General features: G+C 36.1%; 3 protein-coding genes across 8 annotated transcripts; all 3 read left to right on the top strand.

Annotated features, from left to right (window-relative positions):
- The first annotated feature begins 388 nt into the window (after positions 1-388).
- On the top strand, positions 389-9,728 carry LOC121958109 (uncharacterized). 5 transcript variants are annotated; one of them, XM_088090792.1, is made up of 11 exons: positions 389-481; positions 1,819-2,097; positions 3,286-3,513; positions 5,506-5,643; positions 5,792-5,872; positions 6,588-6,707; positions 6,780-6,857; positions 7,119-7,160; positions 7,684-7,755; positions 7,844-7,912; positions 8,358-9,728. In XM_088090792.1, exons 1-11 carry the CDS (start codon positions 427-429, stop codon positions 8,432-8,434), a joined length of 1,239 nt encoding a protein of 412 aa, XP_087946918.1. In that variant the 5' UTR covers positions 389-426; the 3' UTR covers positions 8,435-9,728. The 5 variants fall into 5 exon arrangements, with proteins under 5 accessions (XP_087946918.1, XP_087946917.1, XP_087946916.1 ...); XM_088090791.1 differs by having other exon boundaries at positions 5,506-5,697; positions 6,792-6,857; positions 7,687-7,755; XM_088090790.1 differs by having other exon boundaries at positions 5,506-5,697; positions 6,792-6,857.
- A 102-nt stretch (positions 9,729-9,830) lies between these two features.
- LOC121958104 (uncharacterized) lies at positions 9,831-16,217 on the top strand. Of its 2 annotated transcripts, XM_088090798.1 has the most exons (9): positions 9,831-10,341; positions 11,333-11,476; positions 12,103-12,384; positions 13,359-13,595; positions 14,340-14,441; positions 14,716-14,787; positions 14,955-15,023; positions 15,113-15,202; positions 16,083-16,217. In XM_088090798.1, the coding sequence occupies exons 2-8, from the start codon at positions 11,416-11,418 to the stop codon at positions 15,163-15,165; spliced, it is 876 nt and encodes a 291-aa protein (XP_087946924.1). In that variant the 5' UTR covers positions 9,831-10,341; positions 11,333-11,415; the 3' UTR covers positions 15,166-15,202; positions 16,083-16,217. The 2 variants fall into 2 exon arrangements, with proteins under 2 accessions (XP_087946924.1, XP_087946923.1); XM_088090797.1 differs by lacking the exon at positions 16,083-16,217 and having other exon boundaries at positions 15,113-15,278.
- Positions 16,149-23,533, top strand: LOC121958018 (uncharacterized). Its single transcript, XM_042506862.2, has 8 exons — positions 16,149-16,290; positions 17,577-17,831; positions 19,903-20,178; positions 20,402-20,470; positions 21,726-21,770; positions 21,875-21,988; positions 22,800-22,856; positions 22,941-23,533. The coding sequence occupies exons 1-8, from the start codon at positions 16,215-16,217 to the stop codon at positions 23,153-23,155; spliced, it is 1,107 nt and encodes a 368-aa protein (XP_042362796.2). The 5' UTR covers positions 16,149-16,214; the 3' UTR covers positions 23,156-23,533.
- Positions 23,534-23,567: the final 34 nt, after the last annotated feature.

The raw sequence follows: 23,567 nt of genomic DNA, 5'->3' as shown, positions 1-23,567 counted from the left end.
AATGAGGTTAAGTCATGTCTTTTTCCAGCACAAAAATTACCTCACCTATGACCAGACAACACAGCTGCTATCATCATAATGCTACTTACTGCAGCAGTGTTATACAGTAACACAGCAAAAGTAAACACTTCTGCATCAAGTGCATAAGTGAGACTTGTGACTCATGGAAAGATTTGTACTTCTGATTTGTAAACTATTTTGTAATAATTTAAAAAAAAGAATTTGACTAATTGTATGTATTGTGAATTAGGTTATATTCAAAAAAGAGGAAGCATCATACAGGAGAAACATAGAGAGAAAATAATGAGTTGACATTGTGGGTTTTGAGTTAGAGGAAGGGCGCATTTACACCCAGACAGCTGAGTTCCTGTTCTCACTACAGATAGATACTGCGGTCAGTGTTCAGTCATTTCAGTTTGCGTGAGGATGAGGATGAAGATCTGCCTGCTGGCTTTACTGCTGGGCTGTAATGTCACTGCAGGTAAGGGCTTTTCAGATTTATCAATTCTATCTCAATAGTTTTAATAGTGTTTTCATTATTATAGAGTGTGTGATGTTTGTAGTCTGACTTCTGCAAAACTTCACGACCTGTTGTTGGTGTGAAGTTACGTGTTCTAACTTCAGGAAGCGCGCAAAAGTCTCTATCAGTCAAATACGTATAATCAAACTTTATAAGAGATTACAGGAACAATTATAATCTAAACTCGTAACTTCATTTAATCAGGTATTGGCGCTTCCCTTTCGTGTCCTTATTGCAGTCTGAAGATAAAGATGCAGGTTACACAAGACGTCTAAAATTTTGACCTCCCGTCAGTCAAAATGCCCCGTGATACACCATGTAGATGCACACATATTTAGCATGCAAAGCTAAAGTTGGTTGAACTTTGGGTCCAAAACTTGGTGGCAGTTTGCTCCACTTTCATTCATGCAGATGCGTAGACGAAGTCAAAGGTTGCACTTAACTCTTTGAAACCTGGATCAACATCTTTTTTTTTCTGCGTTCAGACGCTGTTGTTCAGAGTTTAAACTTTGAAATCCTTAATAAATTGGTCTGATTTCTTTTGAAAACCTGGACAGATAGACAACGGGGGAACTTGTCAAGAAATGTCCTGCAAATTGCAAGGAATTAGTAGATTTAGAAAATAATTAAAAATAAACTAGAGAAAAAAAATCCAGAAAACTATAACTAAGATTACAGAATTGTTTTAACTTGAAGTAGGTTTTCCCAGTCATTTCATTGTTTTTATGTTTAACTTTCCCTTTTTTCTCTTTTTTGTGTGCTAATTTTCAGGTTATTTTCTTGAATATTTTTACTATTTTTAAAATAATTTCTTGCTATGTTTTTTTTTTTTTTTTTTTTTTTACTTGCTCATCAAATCAGTTTCTGCATTCTGGTTATTTTTATGCACCAATTTGCACATTTTTTGACATCAGTTTATGGTGTAAATGCCTTTAATGTTGTCCAAATCAAAGTCCACTGCCACTTTAATTGCAGGATACAGATAAGCATGTTTTTAATATTGAGGGGGATGTGTCCCCGGTGCTAATTGATACTTAATTGTGCAGCTCTTCTAGACTTTGGAAATGTTGTCAGACCACATGGATCAAAGCCTGAGAGGGAAACAATGGAAAAAAGGTTTTTAGTGCTGCAGGGCCTCACCTGTAACAACACTGCTTGGCCCAGTGTTTGCTGATTGGTCGTTATGTTGGAAGTTTGAATTAATATCAGTGAGCACTCGACAGTTAAAGAGTAACTGAACCCCCAAACCACTTCTCTCAACTTGAAAAGCAATATATATGTTTTTGTTTCTTTTGCAGAAATACTCCATGAAATAGTCAAAGAAAGGACCACAGTCTCTCTGCGCTGTCCTCACTCTGTGAGCAGAGACGTGACGTGGAGCAGAGAGACTGATGGAAACAAGTTTGACATATTGACAGTTGCTGGCGACGGGGAGATAAAACACATTTCTGATCTGGGCAGACGATACAGTTCGTTGGTAGATAAGTCTCTAGCCATTACACGAGTTACCACCTCAGACTCTGGAAGATATTTCTGTAACAATGAAGCAGCTGTGGAGCTGACGGTGATCCCATCAGGTAACTTTCAATTTGTTCTGCTTTCTGTTATCTCTTCCTGTCCAGAAATCACTTCTCTGCTAAATGTTTCTTTTGTCATGAAACTTTGATTAATGAAATGCATCAGCATATTAATGAAATGAACAATCCAACTACTATTTCATATTTTACAATAAAATCATTATCTATGTTAAGAGTACTTACTCAAAATCAAGTTTTCATGCCACACTAGATTGGCAGGAACAGAATTAAATCCATGTTTGACATTTACTTCCTTATATTGTCGTTGAGTATTTTGGTGCACTGCATTTCTAAGTCTTTTTTAAACTTTAGTTGAGTTGGTCATTTTATTTTTATTCATACATATTTAGATGTGCTTCACTGGGCGTAAAGTCAGACACATCATTTGTATTTAAAACTGAAAACCTTGCAAATGTTAACTTCACAAGATATTTAAACTTTAAATCAAATGTTTATGCTCAATAAGAATTTTAAATGTTGTTTAAAATTGTGTGTAAGTTGTGTGTTTTTACATACTGTGTGTGTCTATTCTTTACTCTTAATTTTTATCTGCTTATATGTGCTTAAGTCTCTTATCTACAGTTTACTTATTTCTGAAATTGTATTTTTGGAGTGCACCCTAATGTGTTTTTGTATGCAGTACTACTATATTTTTTGTGCTTTGACGTTCTTGATATTCTTAATTTTAGTTATGTCATATGAAGGGCGGCGAGGGGCTACATGGGTTTCTGACATTTTATTCTGTAAACCTTTTTATTCTGGGGAGCACTTTGTGCTTGAGCTTGAAAAGCACTATATAAATGAAGATTATTATAACTGTTAGTAATTTTTTTGTTATTATTATTATTTTTCATTTTTACATGTATTATTTTTAACTTTTTTATTTTAATATTATTTATATATTATTATTTTGCACAGGTCTCACACAGGAAAAAAAAAATCTACTGAAAGATTTAAATTTATTCAGTAAATGTATTCTTTCTTTAGCAATAATGTTAAAGAGTGCTCTTGTTCATGCAGTCACACGAGAAAGATCTTACTAAATGAAATCCTGTCCTCTTAAACACCAACATGGATCAAATAAAAAGACCCCTAAAACTCTTTGCATGACCTCTGACTGATAAGATAATGACTGTGCATTATAAAACGTGACTCTTTTACTAACTTGAGTTTGTTTGTTGTTTACAGGAGCATTCAGAGATGCTACAGAGGGGACCAGGGTCAATCTCACGTGCCCTCATGATTTTGGAGGATCAGGTCCAACATGGAGCAGAGGCTCTGGTGACATACAACAACAAAAAGGATTTTATGTTTCACCTGTTGACAACACGCTGACTATAACAACTGTGGAGCTTGGACACTCTGGACTTTACTACTGTGGTGGAAAACCTGCTGTGTATCTGAACGTGATCAAAGGTGAGAGACAAATGGTCTATCTTACACCTGCACAGCCCTGCACAACCGTCACTGCTAGTTTCAGACTGATGTCCTTTTCACAGCCAGCCCCCAGGTTGTGCACAAAGCAAATATACTTTACATCTCTGTTCCCATGGGCGTATGGGTGTTAAAATGTGGTTGGGTGCATAGTTGTAGTTTGCTATTTTGAGGCTGCAGAAAGCATTTGCACCATTGCCCAGTAGAAACCTGGTCTAAATGAACCTTCACAGGCGGGTAGACAATGCACATATGCTCTAAATAATACATCAATAATGAATGAAAAAAATACACATTTTAATAAAAAATAATTGATGACTTTCTCTAAAATGTGAACGTAGCAGAGAGCAGGGCAGAGCCAGTTTTCTGAATTCACATTAACAGAGACACTGTGCACATTTACACACAAAGAGCAGTGTAACTTTATTCATAATTTTATTTATTATTTCAGAAGCTAAAAGTTAAGTTCTGTTTCCTCTGTCAAGTTTATGACTACAGTTTTTAGTTTTGCTGCTTAAATGTCCCATGATAAGTCATCACATGTTGCTGCTTTGCAGTGGACTTCCTGGTCTACATATTACTACTACTCTACTAGGTATCCTTTGTGTCTGCTATTTATGTTTTATGGTGCAGTTACCAATGCCGGGATGTCAGCAAAAGCACATGGTTGGGATTACACTGCATGTGGTTATGTTACGGCAACTAAAGCACATCGCAACCAATGCTTGGATGTCAGCAAAAGAACATGATTGGGAAAAGGCAACAAGGGCACATATGGTTGGGTTTAGGCAAAGGAGGCATGTTGTAAGGTGTAGAGAAAACACATCATAATTAGACTGGAAGCAAACACTGGACTCCTGCATGAAAGTCCAGGGTTTGTTGGATCCATTCAACCGCCCTATAGGGACCTGACATCATCCATCAGTGAATTATCCGGCTGCGTATTAGCTGTCAGTGCCTGTCGGTGTACTGTGGCAGGTGTTATCTCGCACCGTATCATAACACTGTGACCATTTTCTGTCCGCTGTGTTCTCAGCTGAGGCTGTCATCGATGACGGAGTTTCAAAAATCATCTAAATGTCTACACAGGTTGCCAACTTGTTGTTATAAATGCCTAAATATTACAGGCAAAAAGTCAGTTTGGTCAGTGCAAAGAAACTATTTTGTCAATTATCAATTTTTGCTCACAAGTGTAATATGTTTTTTTTAATAACTGCCGTCCATGTAGAGTGACATTGATTAGATTTTTTTAATCTATATCGTGGTTTAAAATACTTTAAAATCACGGCTCACTTTATATCCATATCCTTTGCTCTGTGTTGCCATTAATAAACTGGAAACTACCTCTTTTGTTCTAACACTCTTAGCATTAACCCATCTTCTATGCAGCTTCCCACTTTATGTCGTCAAAGCACATGAGCGTGACAAAGTCAGAAGAAAGAACTCGGAAACTCCGTCCTTCATCACATGAATGCAGCAATAGCAAATAATTCCTGCTGACACCGAATGTCAGTTTGCCCATTTGTTCTTTGTACATATTAAACAAACAAGGTATAACGTGTTAATCAGTGAGCATGAGAGATGCTTGTAGGTGGACTTCGTACCTTAGGACAAAACCACTCTAGCTGTTTCCAATCTTTATGCTAAGCTAAACTAACAGGCTGCTGCTTCATGTTTGCTGTGCAGACGTGAGAAAGGTGTCAACAATCCTCTCGATTCCCTTAAAAATGATAATGCAGAAAAACAAAACGCCCAAGAGGGCAGGACTGAAAGGAAGTTAATTCTATTTGAAACATGACAAGCCAAGCACACAACATCCTCTGCGTTCATCTGGTTTAAGGCGTGAGAACACTTTTGCCAGCGACCACAAAAAGGCCACAGCCTTTTTCCCTTTTTCAGAATGATCTCATGACTCTCTGAGTAAAGTGCTTTGTGTGCCCTGAATTAAGTTTTATCCACTTTCTTACCCTGAAGGTACCTCGACACCCAAAACAGCACCAACAACAAAGGCTGCAACTACAACATCCTCAACAGCGAGCCCTACACCCACAAAAAAACAAACATCAGCAGCTCCAACATCAACTGCTGCAGCACCAACTCTGAAAAATACAGGTACAACGACAATAAAGAACACCAGGAGACGAGGAACGAAAAATGGAAAGAAGAGTAAAACAAAGCATAATTTAAAAATGAAATCAAATTGATGAATATGTGATTAATCTTAAAGAGCTGGTCAAATGTATTTGTCTGCCCCTGACAGGAGACAAAAAGTCACCGATGACAACAACAACAACAACAACAACAACAGCAGCAACAACAATAGCAACAGCAACAGACGCAGGTGAGACTTCAGTAAAGAAAGTGCAATATCTCAAGAACACCTTGAGAGATTTTCTTTTTCCAAATTTGGCAAAAATGTCCAGCTGGACTCAAGAATTAACTGGTTAGAATATGGTGGTCAAAGGTCAAGGTCACGGTGACCCTGTCCAATGCATTCTCTTGAATGCAATATCTCCAGAAGGCCTTGCAGGAATTTCTTCATATTTGGCACAAATGTCCTCTTGGACTCAGTGATGAACCGACAAGTATTAGGTCATCAAAGATTAAGGTTATTGTGACCGTGTGTCCTTTTTTTTTTCTCTTGACAGCCACGTAAAGATGAAGGATTAGATTTGGTGGTCTAATGTCAGAGGTCACTGTGACCTTGCATCAGTCTCATTCTCGTGCATGAAATATCCAAAGAACACCTTGAAGGTTTTAATTAATGTCATTTTGAATTTCTTTTGTTGTTTTTGTCTCTTTCTGGTTGTTACAACCTTTTTTTAAAAGTTATTTTGTTTTTCCTTCTTTGCATCTCTAATGTGTTGTTTTGTGTCTCCTTTTGGCAATTTTGAGTCTTTCCTTGTAGTTTCATTGACATTTTGCAGGTGTAGGCTCGTTCAGTAATCCATCCATAAGAATAACATTTGCACATCAGCTGAGTATACTTTAAATACTAACACTATTTGTTCAGAGCATTAATATAAAAAATGATAACTGCTTACTTTGTCTTTCAGTGAATAACGGAGAACATGCACCACCTCTTGCTTTGCTGTCCGGAATAATCTCCTTCTTCCTCCTCGTCATCATCATCATCATCATCTACTGTGCTCGAAGACGCAGGTTTAAAAGACAAGGTGAATAAAACCCGACCTGGAAAAAAAAGAAAAATCAAAATCAGTGGATTACTAATATTGTGACATTATCAGTCTCTCTCTCAGGAGGCGATGAAAGATGCCCCGTCTATGCCGAGATACAGGATGTATTCGTGTTGCAGCCCACAAATGGTGAGAAATTACAAAATATTCCTTTTTTAGAAGTAGAATAAACACACTGACAACTTCCTTTTTTTTCTATTATGGTCAAGACCAATGCCAAATTCATTCTGTGCTTTTTCTGCTTGTGTCTGTATGCAGTGAGTGTGGCTACATTTCAGACTATTTTCATGAGCTTCATAAGCAAAAATGCATTTATATTTTCTGCATTTTACAAAACAAGCACAAAGATAACTTTTATGGCTTTTGTTAAAACATCTTTTATTTTGGCAGGAGGACAAAGCACGGCCACATACTGCATGGCAGAGTTCCCAGGTAAATAATTAAACATATTTTCTCCAACAACATTTAAGAGGAAAAAGGAAGGATTAAATGTTCTATTTGTTTTTATTTGAGCAAATTGTTTTCTTTCAAAAACATGGGAATAGAGTGACAAGCAACTTAACAAAAATTGCCCAAAATTATCCAAAAATTAGTAAAAAATAACAAGAACATTATAATAAAAAAAAAATAAAATAAATTAAATGACCTCAAGATAGTGCTAAAACGATTTTTTTGTAACTTCATTTTAGAAATTATAAATATAATGTTCTGGATATTTTCCCCCATTTTTTGATCATATCTATTGATCCACCCCAGCTAATTTTCAGATCATTTCCTTCTCAGCTTCTGTGTTCCAGTTTGCAGGAGATTTCTTGCCAAGTTGGTTGTTATGTTTTTCCTGTGTTTCTGAAAGAAATCAAAAACAATTTTCTCAGGTTTCTGAGGTTTAAATGCTGGTGAAAAGTGCCTCCATGCAACAAACTAAAAAAAACAAACTTGTTGATAAATGTTTCAATAGCTGGATCAAACAAAAATGATCCTACGTACTCGACCATTCCCGATCTTCCTCCAGTGGAGAAGAAAACCGGTAAGGACAGAGCTCTTATCAGCATTTGACCAAACATTTGTTGTTATAATCAATAAGATATTCATTATATTTGATTTCTTTCTTACAGACCCATGTCTGCCTGATGACTCCCATTATTCCTTGATTGGTGATACTGTCACTGGTGGAAATCAGAAAGGTAACACAATACATGAACGCTGTTGGATTAAATTTAAAATGATTTTTTGTGATAAAATTTTCATTCAGTTTTGTGCAGAGTATAATAATAAATCATATATACATAGCTGCATCTCATTTATATGTGTCGATATGTTTTCCAAATTTTACAGGTACTGATACTCCAGAGAGAAAGTTAATGTCTAAGTCATGTAATTTGAATAATTAAACAAATAAACAAACTAAAAAACAAATAAATGAAAACACATAAATAAGTACGATGACAAAATGAATAATTACATTAAATTTAAAATTAGAGATAACAGAAACAAAATTCTACATTATCAAAATAATTAAAGAGAGGCAGATGTATTTTATTTTTATTATTTTATTATTTTTTATTATTGTTTTAAATCAGATGAAACTGGATGAAATTTTGTAAAACAAAAAAAAATCTTAATCCACAGGCTCTTCGCAGCTCAGTGACAACACGTATGTATTGTTGGAGAAACCCAAAGCACCTGGAAACAACATGTACCAGTGACCTAGATGTTGTGCCACTGTCACGAAAAAAAAAAAACCCCTGAAATTGTTTATTGAAAAATATAGAGAGAAACAAGTTCTCAGCTCTGGAAGTTGAGTTTAAAAGTCTTATGAAATGTGAATTTTAGGATGTGTCCTGATTGAGGAAAAAGAGGCAGGATCAGTTCAGTGATTTATTAAAAGTGTATATAGGCTTACTGGTAAGGCACTGGATCCACATCAGGGTCAGACTGTGATGGCTTGAAAGCAAAGCTACAAAGGAAACTGCTAACTTTGTTAATTTTGCAACTGACAGAGTGAAGGGAGCTGGTTTATGCACTGCAGGGCTGCTTAGGGGAAGTGGAGACAGGTGTGCAGGTGAATGAGAGTCAGGTGACCTGTGGGAAGCTCTGAGGACATCTGCTGGACAGGTAGATGTCAACTTCACTGCCATATTTGAGAGGGCAACACTTGACTGTAAACAAATGCAAAAAGGAAGCTGCTGCTGTTTTTCTGAATAAAAATCATAATGACATTTATATTTCTCAATATCTATGGCCAGGACAGATATGTACAGAAGCCCTGAACAGCCAAACATTCATATTTTTTTTTTTTATTAATAACTAATTTGAGATGACAAATTAAATGTGATAGGCCTTAATGTTAAGAACATCTCTCTATGTGAAGTATGTACGGAAGCCCTAAGCTGCCATACGTTCAAACACTTTTTTCCCCCTGAGTTTTCCCAAGATAATGGGACAATTTACCTGATCTCTGAATACTGTGTTTTTGTGAGATAACAATATAAATAATTTAAGATTTCAAGATAACAAATTAAATGTGATAAGCATGAGATTTGTTTCAAAAATATTTTGGAATAGAAAGCATAAAAACAAACAAAACAAAACAAACAGCTTATCTGCATAAGTGTCCATCAGTCGGCAATCTCAGGCCTATCATATTTAATTTTATCTCATACCTCAAATTATTATTTTTATTTTTTTATTAAAAAAATTACATTTTAAAAAAGATATTTATATATGAATGTATGGCTGTTTAGGGCTTCCATTAACATGTCCCAAATTACTGCTAACATATAAAAACACATATAAAACTTTTCATTTGCTCCTTGAAATTTACCTGTATTATATTTTAATTAACAATATCAATACTATGTAAACATTTGTGTCATAAATATCCCTAAATCACAGTATTTCCCATTAACATCAAATGTGCTTGAATACGTTTGTACATTATGAGCTGTTTACAAATTTTTATTTTTTTTCTGTTTTGATAAATAAATAAGAAAACCTGCATTCTCGTGTCATCTATTCAATTAAGATTTATCTTGCAAAACAACAGGATGTAGTTGTTTTTTTTATTTTGGTGGACTGTTTAAGAATAAGCTTCCTAATAAAATGAGACGCCAATACCAAAATAATTTTGTAGCAAAGCACACGCGAGCTTTACTCTCTGACACCCACACTCACTGACTTCATCAGTGCTTTGCAGTCTGTTTCTTTCTATTATAATCCTGTGGTTGAGATGGCCTCCTACATGTTTCATGTCACGTCACTGCGGTGTCAAATTGCCTCGCAACTCAGGAAAAGGTGAAGCTGAGACAAACTGCAGCGTCTCTTCAAATAGATCACCACACAGAGGAGACATCTTTATGACTTTTTTATAAAGGAGTGAAAGAATCTGCCTCTCCAAGACACACCTGTAATTTTACTTCTCACATAGTGCAGATAATGTCAGTATTATGGAAATATTCATTTGGTGTTTTTCATGTTCGCTATTTCTATTTGTGCAGTTTGAGGGTTAATGGAAACCTGCCGTACAAAGCTGAAGACACGATCGACAGATTGTCACTTAAAGCAGCCCAGCTTTAAATATGCTTGATTTTGAGCCTCGATGAAATGTAAACAGGTGAGTTATATAAAAAAAATCACCCCCTTTACAGCTGTCACGAATGTTGAAATTAGCTACAGAGAACAAAACATTTTTTGTACCAGGCTGTAAACATGTTTATTTCTGCTGTTAATTTTGGCTTTTTAACATGGAGGTCTATGAGGATTTACTTGCTTTTGGAGCCAGCCTCTAGTGGCCATTAAAGGAACTGCAGTTTTTTGGTATTTCTACACTGGCTTCATTTTTCAGCCTCAGAGGTTTGCCGCTTGGTGCTCACTCAAAAAAATTAAATAAATTAATTAAAAATACTCAAACAAAATACTCTATTTGAAAAGTGATTCACTGGAATAAATGTGTTCACTTGGGGATTTTTTGTTATGTTTGTTTTTTTTTTTTTAATAAATGTAACATTCACATTAATCTGCAGATGGTTCTCCACATGGTGGGGGCCACAATCAGCGATTACATAAAATATTCCATAAATTCGACCACCGCATCAATACAATAAATGTTTTGGACTGTACGATGCTCAGCACCACCACAGGAATTCAATTCTACGAAAAGTTTAGTAAAAAAGCTATGCAGCATTCGTATGTTGATTTCGAAACCAAATGTCAATATTGAAACTATTTGGTTCTTTTGTTTAAAGGGTTCCCGCGGCCATGGAAAACCATGCTGCTTGGCAAAAATGCATGTTTGTAAAGTACTAAACATATAAAACTTGTTAATAAACAGATGATTTAATGTAATTCTTCTGTTGTTAAAGTGGACCCCAATCAAATAATAAATCAATATGTTCACTGTTTTCTTTGAGAAAAACACATTCACAGCATGACTCACTGACTTACAGCTGGTCATTTTGTGGGTGTTTTATTCCTTTAAATAACCAATATGAGTAATTTTCCATCACAGGTACTTGCATGTTTTTTGCTGATACCAAAATAAGATGACATAATCATTTAAAAAGGAACAATCGTTGAAAACTTGTGAAATGCATTTGTTTTTTCAGAGAAACACAGTCAGAGTTTCCTGTTTTGAGCCCACTTAGAGACGAGATGAGACATTTACTGGCTCATTTCAGTCTGTGTAAAGATGACGGTCAACATCTTCAGCTGCCTGTTGGCCTTCACTCTGGGCTGTAATGTTGCTGCAGGTAAGGAGTCATTATGTGCATCGATTTATCTCAGACGGCTTATTATTTTACAATGTCTGCACTTTTGTTTTTCAAATAACTTGAACCTTTGAAAGTGGATCGACATCAGTTTTCTTGTGCTGTGTTCAAATGCCTTTCACAAGCTATTTGTCCCTGTGAAACCTGACACTCGACAAGAAGTGTCCCAAAAAAATCCAAGAAATTAGTAAAATGTGACAAGAAAACTACCTAAGAAAATTGTTACAAAAAAGTGGGGAGGATCGTTGGAAAATTTTCAAAAATATAGGGAAAAAGTATAAAAAAAAAAAAGTAAAATCATGTCATAGAAAAAAATAACAACATTTGTAAAAAGAACATTTTAATAAACATAGTTGTGTTTTTTTTTCATATTTTCTGGTATGAAAGTTTTATTAAGTTGCCTGTTGCCTTATCCCCATGTATTTGAAAGAAATCAAACCGATTTGCTTAAGTTTCAGAGTAGTAGTAAAGTACTCTGAGGTCCTGTTACACTCTGGACTTACTGTGTGTTTTGTAAAGAAACACTGATTGAAGAGGTCATAATAAATGTGAGTTAATTGACTATAACACTGCTTTATTTATTAAGGATGAATGTGTTTCTTTTGTAGAAATAATCCGTGAAGTAGTGGAGGAAAAGCAGCCGGTGCGTCTTCGGTGTCCTTGCTCGGTGGAGGGTAAAGTGACATGGAGCAGGGAGTTTAGAGGAAGTAAGGTTGACATACTGACAGCTGACGGTGACAGAGAGGAAAGATTCAGTGACCCGGGCAAACGTTACAGTTCACAAGCAGATAAATTTAGATCGTTGTACATTAAAGGAACTAACGCCTCCGACTCTGGAAGATATTTGTGTAACAACGAAGCAGCCGTGGAGCTGATGGTGATCCCAAAAGGTAACGTCAAACTTTATCAGAGCTCTTTCTTTCTTTTAGTTTAATGTAATTTCATCAGAATTTGTGGTAAGAATTCATCTGTAACTGTAAAATCATTTAGTTTAATTTAAAGGGACAGTTCACCCTCTAATGAATGAATAAAGATAAGTTAAACCAAACAATACTCCAGTACACGGAAATATTAAATACACTGTTTGGGTGGCAGGGGCAATAATGACCCTCCCTTCACCATAAAGTACCGCATTTTACAGTTTCTGGCTATAATAAATGGTTGATGTTTTGGGGTTTTTCGGAGAAAATATGCTTAAAAAAACCCAATTGTGAGTTCTGAATACAAAATATACAAATGCATAAACATGGAGGGCAAAAATCAGTGTTTGGTCAATGGTAAGAAACATTTTTTATTATTATTAATTCACATACTAAATATCAATTTTGGTGTAATATGCTATCAATGTTAACTGCTGTCCATGTAAAGTGAAGTGAAGTACAAATACATTTGAAAGATTACATATAAAAATATAAATGTTCTAGAAACAGCTATCAAGCTCTTGTTTAAACGCTCATAGCGTTAAAATGCAACTCATCTCTTTTGTAGCTTTTACATCAAAGTCCGAAGAAAGACTTCCCAACTCGAAGACTGCAACCTTCAGACATCACATGTTGGTGGTTTTGCATTGCTGTCGGGTTTTTCTAAAGATGTCTTTTTGGTGTTTTGAGCAGCACAAGCTGAGCGCCATCCAGTTTCATTATATTAGAGAAAAGGCAGACGTCTCTGAGGCCGATATCTCCAACACTCTGCAGCTCACACCAAAAAAATCTGAACTGACAAATAACACCACAGATATAAAGAGAAATAAGTATTTTTAATTTTGTGGTGAACTGTCCCTTTAAAATGTTTTTTTTTCCAGGTATTTGAATAAAAAAATGTCCTCTTGCTCTTTGGAGTCTGACAGTATGTTTGTCACACACAGGAACAAAAAGACACACAGCTGTAATAAGAGCCGACGTCACTCTGAGGTGCCCGTCTGATGTTTCACACCGTCCAACATGGACCAGAAAACACGGTGGTGAAATGATTCCTTTCAAGGACAATCCGAGGGGACACGTGTTGAATTTAACAGACGTGCAGCCTGGTGATGCTGGACTTTACCTCTGTGATGGAAAACCAGCTGCTTATCTGACCGTGACGGAGGATCAGTCTGAGAGAGGTGAGGGACGGCCCTTCAGAGAGGAGCACTCACATCATTTCAGCTGATTCAGATGAAATGTCATTTCATGGGTGCAGCTTTTATTTCCACATTCGAAGGGAACAAATGAAACTGGGTGTCCTCATGTCCTTAAGGCACTTTATTTCCTGCATTCCTGCAACACTAGTGAAGTAAAACTGGAGGAAGAATTAAACTAAAAAAAAATAAGTAAAATACTCAAAGTGTAAATAAGAGGTAAAGTAAAGGATAATAATATGTAAAATAATAAATAAATATTTTACAGTTATATAAAATTATATAGGAAATAGTAAATCTGTGAAACACACTAAAATGGATACATAAAAACTTAATAGATACATAAATACATTTTTTTGCATTAACTTTATTATTAACTTTAGCATTAATTGTCTTTACTTTTAATTTTTTAAAGTACTCTGCTACTTTTATGTTTTTATTGGGGTTCACAAATGCTCATGTTCTAAATATTGAGGGGTGTGTATATGTGTATATATATATATATATATATATATAGAGAGAGAGAGAGAGAGAGAGATAGATATCATCTGAATGCAGATTAAATCTACATTTGATACTCATCATATCTGTTTCATTTTGTTTTTCTGCAAAAAACACCCACTAATTAAATTATTTTGTCGTTTTTTTGCATCATGGGAAATGCGGTTAACCCCTGGCTGTGTGTAAGTGTGTAATTGTGTGAGTTTGAGTTTGTACTTCGTCCTCCAGCTGCTCCTCTTCCTGTTTTGGTGCTTGAGGTGCTCATCCCTCTCCTCCTCGTCACCTTCATCATCCTCTTCCTTGCTTGGAGATACAGGATCAGCAGACGAGGTGAACATCATTTTCAGTCAAATCACATTTAAAAAAATATAAACTTAAATCGATGTGGTGATGAATAAAGTGATATTTTACTTGCAACACATTAAAACACGAATGTTGCATTTTAAATAGACATGTTTGTGATTGCAAAATAACAAATTATATGAACATGTTTTACTTTTGTGCATTCCTTGTGACATTTTTGAGGTGAAAATCCTTTTGTGGATTTCATGTAAAGCAGATAATCATTGAATCAATAATCTTTAGACATATTCTTGTTTTGTAGGAAGTGGTGAACAAAGGGATGAGACTGTCTACGCTGAGATAACAGACGGATCTGACTTTGAACCAGCACAAGGTCAGAAATATGAGTTTTATTTTCTGTATTTTGACCAAATGATACACGGCTAAAAACATGTAAAGGATGCTTTTGTGCACAAATGACAAATGTAGTGATCAGATGAAAGCAAGAATTGAAAAGGTTCAGTTCAATAATGGTTATTTGATACACGTTTTCATTTCTAGTTGGATCAAACCGGCAGGATTTCATATCCTCCATCATCCGTGATGCTCCAGCTCTGGGAAACAATTCTGGTAAAGATTCAAGAAATTATTGTGCTGATAAATATTTGGCTTGATAAACTGTTTAAACTGTATATATTCATATTTGTCCCTCCTTACAGAGATTTCTCAGCCCAGTGAGCCTCTTTATTTTCTGATCAACAAACCACGTTAAGGTGATTTCATCGTTCTTTATGATGGCTTGAGAGCAGGTTCGTTTTAATATTGTACACACTTGTATCGCTCTGTGCACAAAATATTCTACATTAATATGATTTTAAACTTTCATTAAGTTCCTTTTTTTTAACCAACATCAGTCCTCATCATAAATATTAAATATTCAGCCATTTTCAGAATCTTAAGCCTTTAAAAGCCAGGTTTTTGTCATGATGCCACTATGTTTTAGATTTAAAAAAATGTAAAACAAAAAAAAAAGAACAATTTTTAATATATATTTAATGCTGAGTAGATTTTTTCAAATTCCTATCACAGCCTAGTATATGTCAGTGATTAGCAGAAACATGTGATTATATGATTTTTTTGGCGCATTTTGTGCAATTTGACTCTCTGCATATCATTAAAATTGTTTAAAAAATTGTGTTCTTCTAAACTGCATATTCACAGTTTAGTTTACGTTTTATACAAGTACTATAATTTAGTATAAGTTATAGTATATTATAGATTATTATTATATAATATTTTTAATTTCACTTTAATCAATATGTTATATTTTGTCACAAGCCAAATTTTTACTTCGTGTTGGTTATTTAAATGACATTTTTTGCTTTTTTACAACTTAAATTTGACCATAAATAGACAATTTTTTGCAATTTACTTAAAATTGAATAAAAAAAATGCAATGTCAATGTTCAATGTAGTTAAATTACTATAAATAAAGACATCAGTGTTTTCTTCAGATGTTTCTTATGTCTTTTTAAACATGCACCTCTTTTTATTGTTATGTACTAACACAAAGCACCTAAAAAACACAGTAAACTAGCGATGCATTTGTGAGGCTAGTCAGTACAGTAATGCTACAGTCATCACTGAAGGCAGGAGATAATGCCGTAAACACAAACCATCATTTTCCAGGACGATGACGCTTACGTCTTCTCAGAGTCACAGGGAAGAGGAACGAGTGGAAAAGTGTCTCTCAGTGTGAAGCTTCAGACTTCAGTCAGCTGAGCAGCAGCAGCTCCGCACTTTGATATTTTTCATCTGAAGATGTTCACTTTGGTGATTTTCTGTCACGTTTGGTTCCTGCAAACATTTCTGATCGGCTGCAGTGAAAACTTCACAGGTACAGGCGGACATCATCTTCATAAATTGAAACTTTAATATCAACCATAGTTTTTATTTGCTTTGTATTCTTGTTACTGTGCAAAGCTTGAGAAGCAGTTATTTTTTTATGTGATTGTATTATTGAGCTGTTTTGAGTGCTGGTATGTAAAGTGTATCATATGGAAACGTGGGCTCACAGAGGAAATTAAATTTCACAGAATAGGTCTAAATTATTCAGAATAAATGAGTATTTTGAAACTTTGGTTGCAATAAAACAGATGAATTAAAATGAAATTAAGAATATTTTTGCTGTTAATGGCAACTTCACACTGTATGATTATTATTAATATTATTATTATCATCATCATTATCATTATTATTGTTATTATTGTTTAGAACAAACCACAAACAGTCAGGAAAAAGGACCTCAAGCCACAAAAAAAACTTTTTTGAGCCCTTTCTTAACCAAAAAATTAGAAAAAAAACTGTCTTCAACTGCAAAAAGTAAAAATGGACTACATTTGTAATGTCATGGTTCTTGTATGAAAACATTTGAGCACATTTTTAAATGTGCCATTTTTCATGAAAAACCATCACACTGCAGTTTGTTTCCTGCTTGTTATTTGAGGCTGACAGACAGCGAACATGTTTCCATGAGATAAAACAGGAAACGAGGCTAAAAACTGACCATCAGCAGGATGTGAGTGACACAGCTCTGCATCCAAAACAGCAGCCAGGAAATATATCAGACCGAAAATTTCCGTTTAGAGATTTAATACCATAATTAAGATATAAAGTCATGGATTTAAATATATACAAACATAATTTATGTATATTGCATTGCAGAAGTCTATCAGCACTCTGAAATAAAGACATGTATATCGATAAACACTGGCTATATATAGGAATTATTCTATAAAAAACAATATAATATCTGAAATTCATCCATCAAAACAGAGTCATAATGTTCTTGCTTTACATCAGGGACACTCAACTTAGTTTGCTTGGGGGCCAATTCTGCAAAATGAAGGGAGGTCAGGGCCCATACATGTTTCTCGGGTTTTAGGACGTTTCTAGGATTTTAAGACTTTTTTCAGATTTTAGGTTGTTTCTAGATTTTAGCATGTTCCTAGATTTTCAGACGTTTCTCAAATTTTAAGATGTTTATTGGACTTTTGGACATTTCTGGAAATCCATATTACTGTAAAACAACAACTTGATCAGTAAAATCAGGTCAATAAAAGTACATAAACAGAATCAGAGAAGTTCTGAGGGACTTTCAGATCTCTTTCTGTCCTCCATCAGTCGCCAAGTTTTCAGTCCCGGAGAAACACAACGTCTGTCTGCAGTGTGGCAGCTCTGACCGGTCCACTTTGGTCTGGACTCATCTGGACCGGAAGGTCCTGGTGACCCGACAGGGCAGCTACGAGACCAATGAGGACCGCCAACACTTCCTCCTGCTGTCTAACGGCAGCCTCTGCGTCCTGCGACTCGAAGACTCAGACAGCGGGAAATATCACTGCAACCAGCAGCTGGTGGCAGAGCTGCAGGTGCTAACAGGTACGCTGGAGGTGCAGCCGGGAGAGGTGCATTATGGGAACATATTTTAAGACCCATTTGAATTTGAGTGTATATGCCATCATTATCAACCTTTTTTGGCTTATTTTCAGGTAATTTACTTATTTCCTCACTTTTGGGTCATTTGTTTATTGCCGTCTTCTTATGATTTTGAAATCAAGCCAGTTTTTTCACTTTTCAAAGGGTTAAAGTGACTTAAATACTTAAGTAAGTTATGCAAGTTATGTTTAGGCAAATAAACTTACTAAGTTTAGGAAAAGAAAAAAAGTTGGCCTCCATGTGACGACGCACCTTAAAACAACTGGTTTCACATGAGACACAAACACTGGTCTCCTGAGGGAAAGTCCTGTGTTTGTTTGACTCATCTCACCCTGTGTCCTCTCACTCACTTCTCACTCTTCTTCATATGACTTTCTTCTTTACATCTGTGATGCGAGTGCAGCGTGTGGTTCAGGTCATATATAAATCGGGGGGGGCAACACATTTTGATGCCTGAATAAATTTTTTTTAAAAATCTGATATTTTCAAATACAAAACATTCAGCCTTATGAATCAATCATGAATCTGCAGCACGTTTCTGTCAGCTGATTTTAATAAAAAGAAACAGAAAGTACCGGTTGAGGGAAGTCAATCTGCCCGATGAGTTGTGAAAGGCTTTGTGAAATAGTGTTTAGATGGCACATTACATGTTTTTCTTATTGTATTAAAGAGGATGTTGAGGACGTATCCAGAGAGGGACCTGATCTGAAAATTTTAAAGTTCCCACGGTCTGAATTTACACCACTCCACCCTATAACAACATCAGAGCAGTTTCAGAGGGGAAGTGAGAGGTGATTCGGTGTTGAGGAATTAGTCATCAAACGGGCAGCCAGAGTGACATGAGTGGGAGATTTTAAGCCCAAATCAGCACAAATTTTTATTTCAAATTTGGTGTCCGTATATAATCCAGATTTGGATCATCCACCAAGATGTCAGATTGAGTACAAAATGTACTAAAATGGTCTTATTTGGACTCAACTTGCTTTGCTTGGTGGCTGCTTTTGACCAGAGGCCAGTCACAGGAGCCGCATACATGTTTCCAGGATTTCAGGACATTTTTAAGATTTTAGGAGGTTTCTGGGTTTAAAGGACATTTCAAGGTTTTTAAGATGTTTTTGAGATTTTAGGACATTTCTAGGATTCCATGACATTTGATAATAGGAATGTTTCTGGGATTTTAAGACGTCAAGATTTAAGAGTGTTTCTCCGATTTTAGGACATTTCTGGAATTTAAGATGTTTCTAGGATTAAAAGAAACTTCTGGGATTTTAGGGCATTTCTAGAATTTTCGGATGTTTCTAGAACCTCAGGACGTTTCTGATATTTTGGATGTTTTTAGGATTTAAAGACGTTTCTGGGATTTTAGGACATTCCTGGGATTTTACTACGTTTCCTGAATTTAAGGACATCTCTAGAATTTGAGGACATTTCTGGGTTTTAATGATGTTTTTGGGATTTTATGACTTTTGTAGGCCTTTAGGACATTTTTTAAGATTTTAGGACGTTTCTAGGACAGTTCTGGGATTTTAGGATGTTTCCTGGATTTTAGGACATCTCTTGGATTTTGGGATGTTTTTAGAATGTTCTGGCATTTAAAGGATTTCAGGACATTTCTAGAATTTTGGGACATTTCAAGAAAGTTAGAACACAAGGCACTCATCTGGACTTCTGTCAGAGGGTGCGACGATCCTCCATTTGCACATTTTGTGATAAACCAGCTCTATTTTGATGCTGTTTTACACACTCTGGCACCTTATGTATACTAAAAGTACAAAAACAATTCACAGTGTGAATCACTTTATTTTGATTGTGAATTAGAAAATTGTTGTGGGGCCGCCCGATACTCTGTTGGGAGCCAGATTTGGCCAGCAGGATGTCAGTTGTGTATTGCTGGTCTACAGTGACATAATTTAGGCTCATCTGGTGGGTGTGTTTTCTACGAATATAAATACTGGAGGTACAGTTGAGTAATATACAGATGATCGGTAATCCCTCGGTGTCTCTGCCCCCTCAGGCCTTAACTTCAGGGTGTCTGCAGGCTGGACGCTGCTGCTCCCCTGCAACGGCTCCTCCAGACCCAAAAAGCGCTGGTCTCACCGGAGGAAGGGAGGGAGGGAGCGAGGAGGGTGGGAGAGCGTCCTGATCCGGTTCAGAGACAGAACTGTGAAATCAGAGAGGAGCCGCTTCAGCTACGGTAACGACGCTCTGCAGATCCAGGACCTGCAGCCAGAGGACGCCGGAGAGTATCAGTGTAACGGAGAGCTGCAGGCCAGACTCACCGTCCTCACAGGTGCTTTTTTATTTATTTAAACACTTCATTTCAGACAAAAGTTCCTGTAAAAGTTGATTGGCAAAATGTTTTTATTTTATCTATTATTGTTTTACATTTCCAACACAAAAAAAGGATGTTTTTGTATGACACTTAACAATTATTGAACTTTGACCTTTACCAAAACACGTCACATATAAAGAAATATGTCGAGAGTAACTAAAAATGTGTTTTGGTGAACCAGTGCAGCCGGAGCCGACCAGCATCCAGCAAACCTCCAGTACGACTGGAACACCTGCTGCCACAGAAACTGGTACTTTCAGATCATTATTAGACATAATTCAGTTCCTCTGATAAGTTTCAATTCATTCATCTATGTATGAAGTTATTTTAGCAGCAAAATTTAATTCCTAATAAGTTTAATATTACACACACTCGTAATGCGTTTTTCAAAAATGAGGCTTTAAAAAACATGATGCATTAATATAATTATCTATTTTCAGTGAGTTAATTGTTTTAACCAACATAAGTTCTAATCATAAATATCAGATTAGTAATAAGTTTTCAGAATGTTAACCTTTTAAATGCCAGGTTTTTGCCACTATGCTTTTAGATGAAACACACACACACACAGACACACACACACTCACACACACACACACACACACACACACAATATATATATATATATATATATATATATATATATATATTTTCAAATACTACATGCAAAGTAGATTTTATCTTTAATTACAGTCTGGGATATGTCAGTGATTTGCAGAAACATTGTTTGTGAACGTGCACTGATTGTGAAAATAGCATGTATTTTCTCCACATGCAAAATATGGTAAAAATGACTCCATCTGGTGGAAAACAGTCAAAATTACAAATTTCAAGTCAAAAGCCCAGAATGACACCCAGAAATAATACAAGTCATGTTTTTATGCTTTGATGGCTGTGGGATCAAAACTTGCAGTTTGAATCAGTTTCTTTTTTGACCTTAACAGTCTGAATGAAACAGTTTTGTTTCCACACAGTATTTTAGACTTATTGCAGGAGCTGAGCTGGAAATCTCAAGATTTAACGTAAATACACAATCTTGCCAAAATTGGTAACATATGCATGAACACAGCCAAAATTATCAAAAAAAAGAAGAACTAAAAGTGCACAAAATATGCCATCAACAGTCCATATAAGGCTTAAAGAAACCGCAGAAACAAAACAAGAGATAACTCACCAGGTCTCAAAGAACTGAAATAATGGTTCCCAAATTTTGGCAAACCTTTCTCGGTCATTCCTCCTTGTGCTTCTAATTTTCTCCAGGTGCAAAAAGCTCATCAGGCCTTTCATCCATTGAATAAACAAAAGGGGAATTCTGGTATTTATAATTCTGAACAGTTAGACGCCCTGCCGGAAGTGTAGAAAAGGCAATTTAAATATTGATGGAAAAAAAGATGCACAAGGTGAAAACAATCCCAGCTGGTAAAAATAAAATAAAATAAAACAAAATAAATGTATTCATGGTACAGTATATGACCTCACTTTGTGCTTTTATGTTTTTTGATCAGATGAGGTTGAAAAAAAGAAGAAAGAGAAGAAGAGACCTGAGAACGGTCAGTCTGCACCTGCGTCCTCATGCTGTCTCATCATCAGCTCAACGCTGACAGATTTTGATATCTGAATGTTTGTTGATGAGTTGTTGTCTGTGCTCTGACAGCTCTGCTGCTGGTGGCTGTCGTCGGTTTGGGGTTAATGATGCTCCTCATGGTCGTCGTGTGTGTTTTACTGACCAGCATCAAGTGCAGGAGGAGGAAGAAACACAGACATGCAGGTATGTGACACTCAGAAAACCACATTGTTGCAACTTGCCACATGTTGATTAGCAAAAAAAACATTTTAATATTAATAGAAAATTGCATTTCCTCTGCACTGTTTTCTCTCCAGATGTTTTTGTTGTTTTATTTAAGTTATATATGCATGAATAAGAGAGATACAGCTGCTTTTTGCAAGCTGGAGCTTTTAGAAGAGTCCTGGTTGTTTCATACTTCTTCCATCTAAGATTTAAGGAGGCAACTGAGCTCTTGGGGAACCTTCAATGCAGAAAAATGTTTTTTTCTAGCCTTTTTTAATCTGTGCTTTGACACAACGCCATCTCTGAGCTCTGCAGGCAGCTCCTCTCAACACATGGCTCAGTTTTTGTCCTCTGTGAGACCTCATATAGACAGGTGTGTGTGTGCCTCTCCACAACATGTCCAATCAAGTGAATTGACCACAGGTGGACTCCAATCAACGTGCAGAGACGTCTCAAAGATGATCGGCAGAAAAAGGAGGCACCTGCAGCTCAATTACATTAAAAAATTCTCAATTATCTAAAAAATTAAGACTTAAAAGTGTGTTAGGGTTAGGGTAACATTGTGGTTCAAGTCCATTTCCATTAATCAAGACAGCCATCTCTATTATGTGAGCATTTTTTGACTTTTATTAAGAAAACATAAACATTCATATTTGGAATGAAAACTTAAGATAAGATACATAACATACATAACATAAGATATTTTGAGAAGTATCTTTATAAAAAAAAACCCAAAAAGCTCAACATAACCTGCTTCTGTCTTTATGTCCTCCTTGTGTTTGTCCTGCAGCTCAGAGGCATGAGGACACTGAGCTGCAGCCGTGGAAGACGTCCAACACACAGACCGGTAACACCATCAGACCTTCGTTCTGTCTCTCGTTCACCCTCAGGTGTGTTTTCACCTCACACACTCTCACCTGTGTCTCTGCAGAGCGCGAGGTTTATTATGAGAGTCCGTCTCTGCCGGAGGAGACGATCCACTACGCCTCCCTGGGCCGACAGAACTGGAGGGACAGAGCCTGCAGGGACAGACCCTGCAGGACTCCACCAGACCAGGACCACCACGACGTCATCTACTCCTCTGTCATCACCAGACCGGCCAAAAAACACAAACGCACCCCGCTGCTCCCTGATGCTGAGCTCTAACAGCCAGCAGAGCAAAATACGGATCCACCACAGGCGTTTTTTCTTTTTAAACGTGCTTGAAAATTCATATTTTTCAGGAAACATATTCTCGCATGATAATCACAGATGAACATGCTGTGTGTCTCACCTAATTTATTGTCTTTTTAATCAAAATTTATCTTACAGCAACTTTTTAAGATACATTTTACGGAAGTCTTCAACATTTGGGGAAATAATCTTTCTCAGTTTCTTGCTGAAAGTTAGCAGATTTATACAAATAATGAATAAGATACACATGAATACTTCATAGGTATTATTTCAACACACTGTTTTACATGTTACATGAAATAAATATCTATTCAAAATAATTTAAATAAAGGAAAAAATTGCTCCTCTTGATTTTGTTGTGTTTGTATCCAACAAGCATTTCATA

Source organism: Plectropomus leopardus, chromosome 17 (genome assembly GCF_026936395.1).
Source record: "Plectropomus leopardus strain MGB_pleo_1.0 chromosome 17, ASM2693639v1, whole genome shotgun sequence".
In the NCBI taxonomy this organism is placed as follows: domain Eukaryota; kingdom Metazoa; phylum Chordata; class Actinopteri; order Perciformes; family Serranidae; genus Plectropomus; species Plectropomus leopardus.
The sequence above is the reverse complement of the archived record's forward strand: the minus strand, read 5'-3'. Positions and strand labels throughout refer to the sequence as shown.

Coding starts and splice junctions, on each gene's coding strand:
- LOC121958109 (XM_088090788.1), top strand. CDS start 427: ATGAGGATGAAGATCTGCCTGCTGGCTTTACTGCTGGGCTGTAATGTC. Junction 482..1,818: donor GGGCTGTAATGTCACTGCAG/GTAAGGGCTTTT, acceptor TTTCTTTTGCAG/AAATACTCCATGAAATAGTC. Junction 2,098..3,285: donor GCTGACGGTGATCCCATCAG/GTAACTTTCAAT, acceptor TGTTGTTTACAG/GAGCATTCAGAGATGCTACA.
- LOC121958018 (XM_042506862.2), top strand. CDS start 16,215: ATGTTCACTTTGGTGATTTTCTGTCACGTTTGGTTCCTGCAAACATTT. Junction 20,179..20,401: donor CAGACTCACCGTCCTCACAG/GTGCTTTTTTAT, acceptor TTGGTGAACCAG/TGCAGCCGGAGCCGACCAGC. Junction 22,857..22,940: donor GACGTCCAACACACAGACCG/GTAACACCATCA, acceptor GTGTCTCTGCAG/AGCGCGAGGTTTATTATGAG.
- LOC121958104 (XM_088090798.1), top strand. CDS start 11,416: ATGACGGTCAACATCTTCAGCTGCCTGTTGGCCTTCACTCTGGGCTGT. Junction 12,385..13,358: donor GCTGATGGTGATCCCAAAAG/GTAACGTCAAAC, acceptor TGTCACACACAG/GAACAAAAAGACACACAGCT. Junction 14,442..14,715: donor ATACAGGATCAGCAGACGAG/GTGAACATCATT, acceptor CTTGTTTTGTAG/GAAGTGGTGAACAAAGGGAT.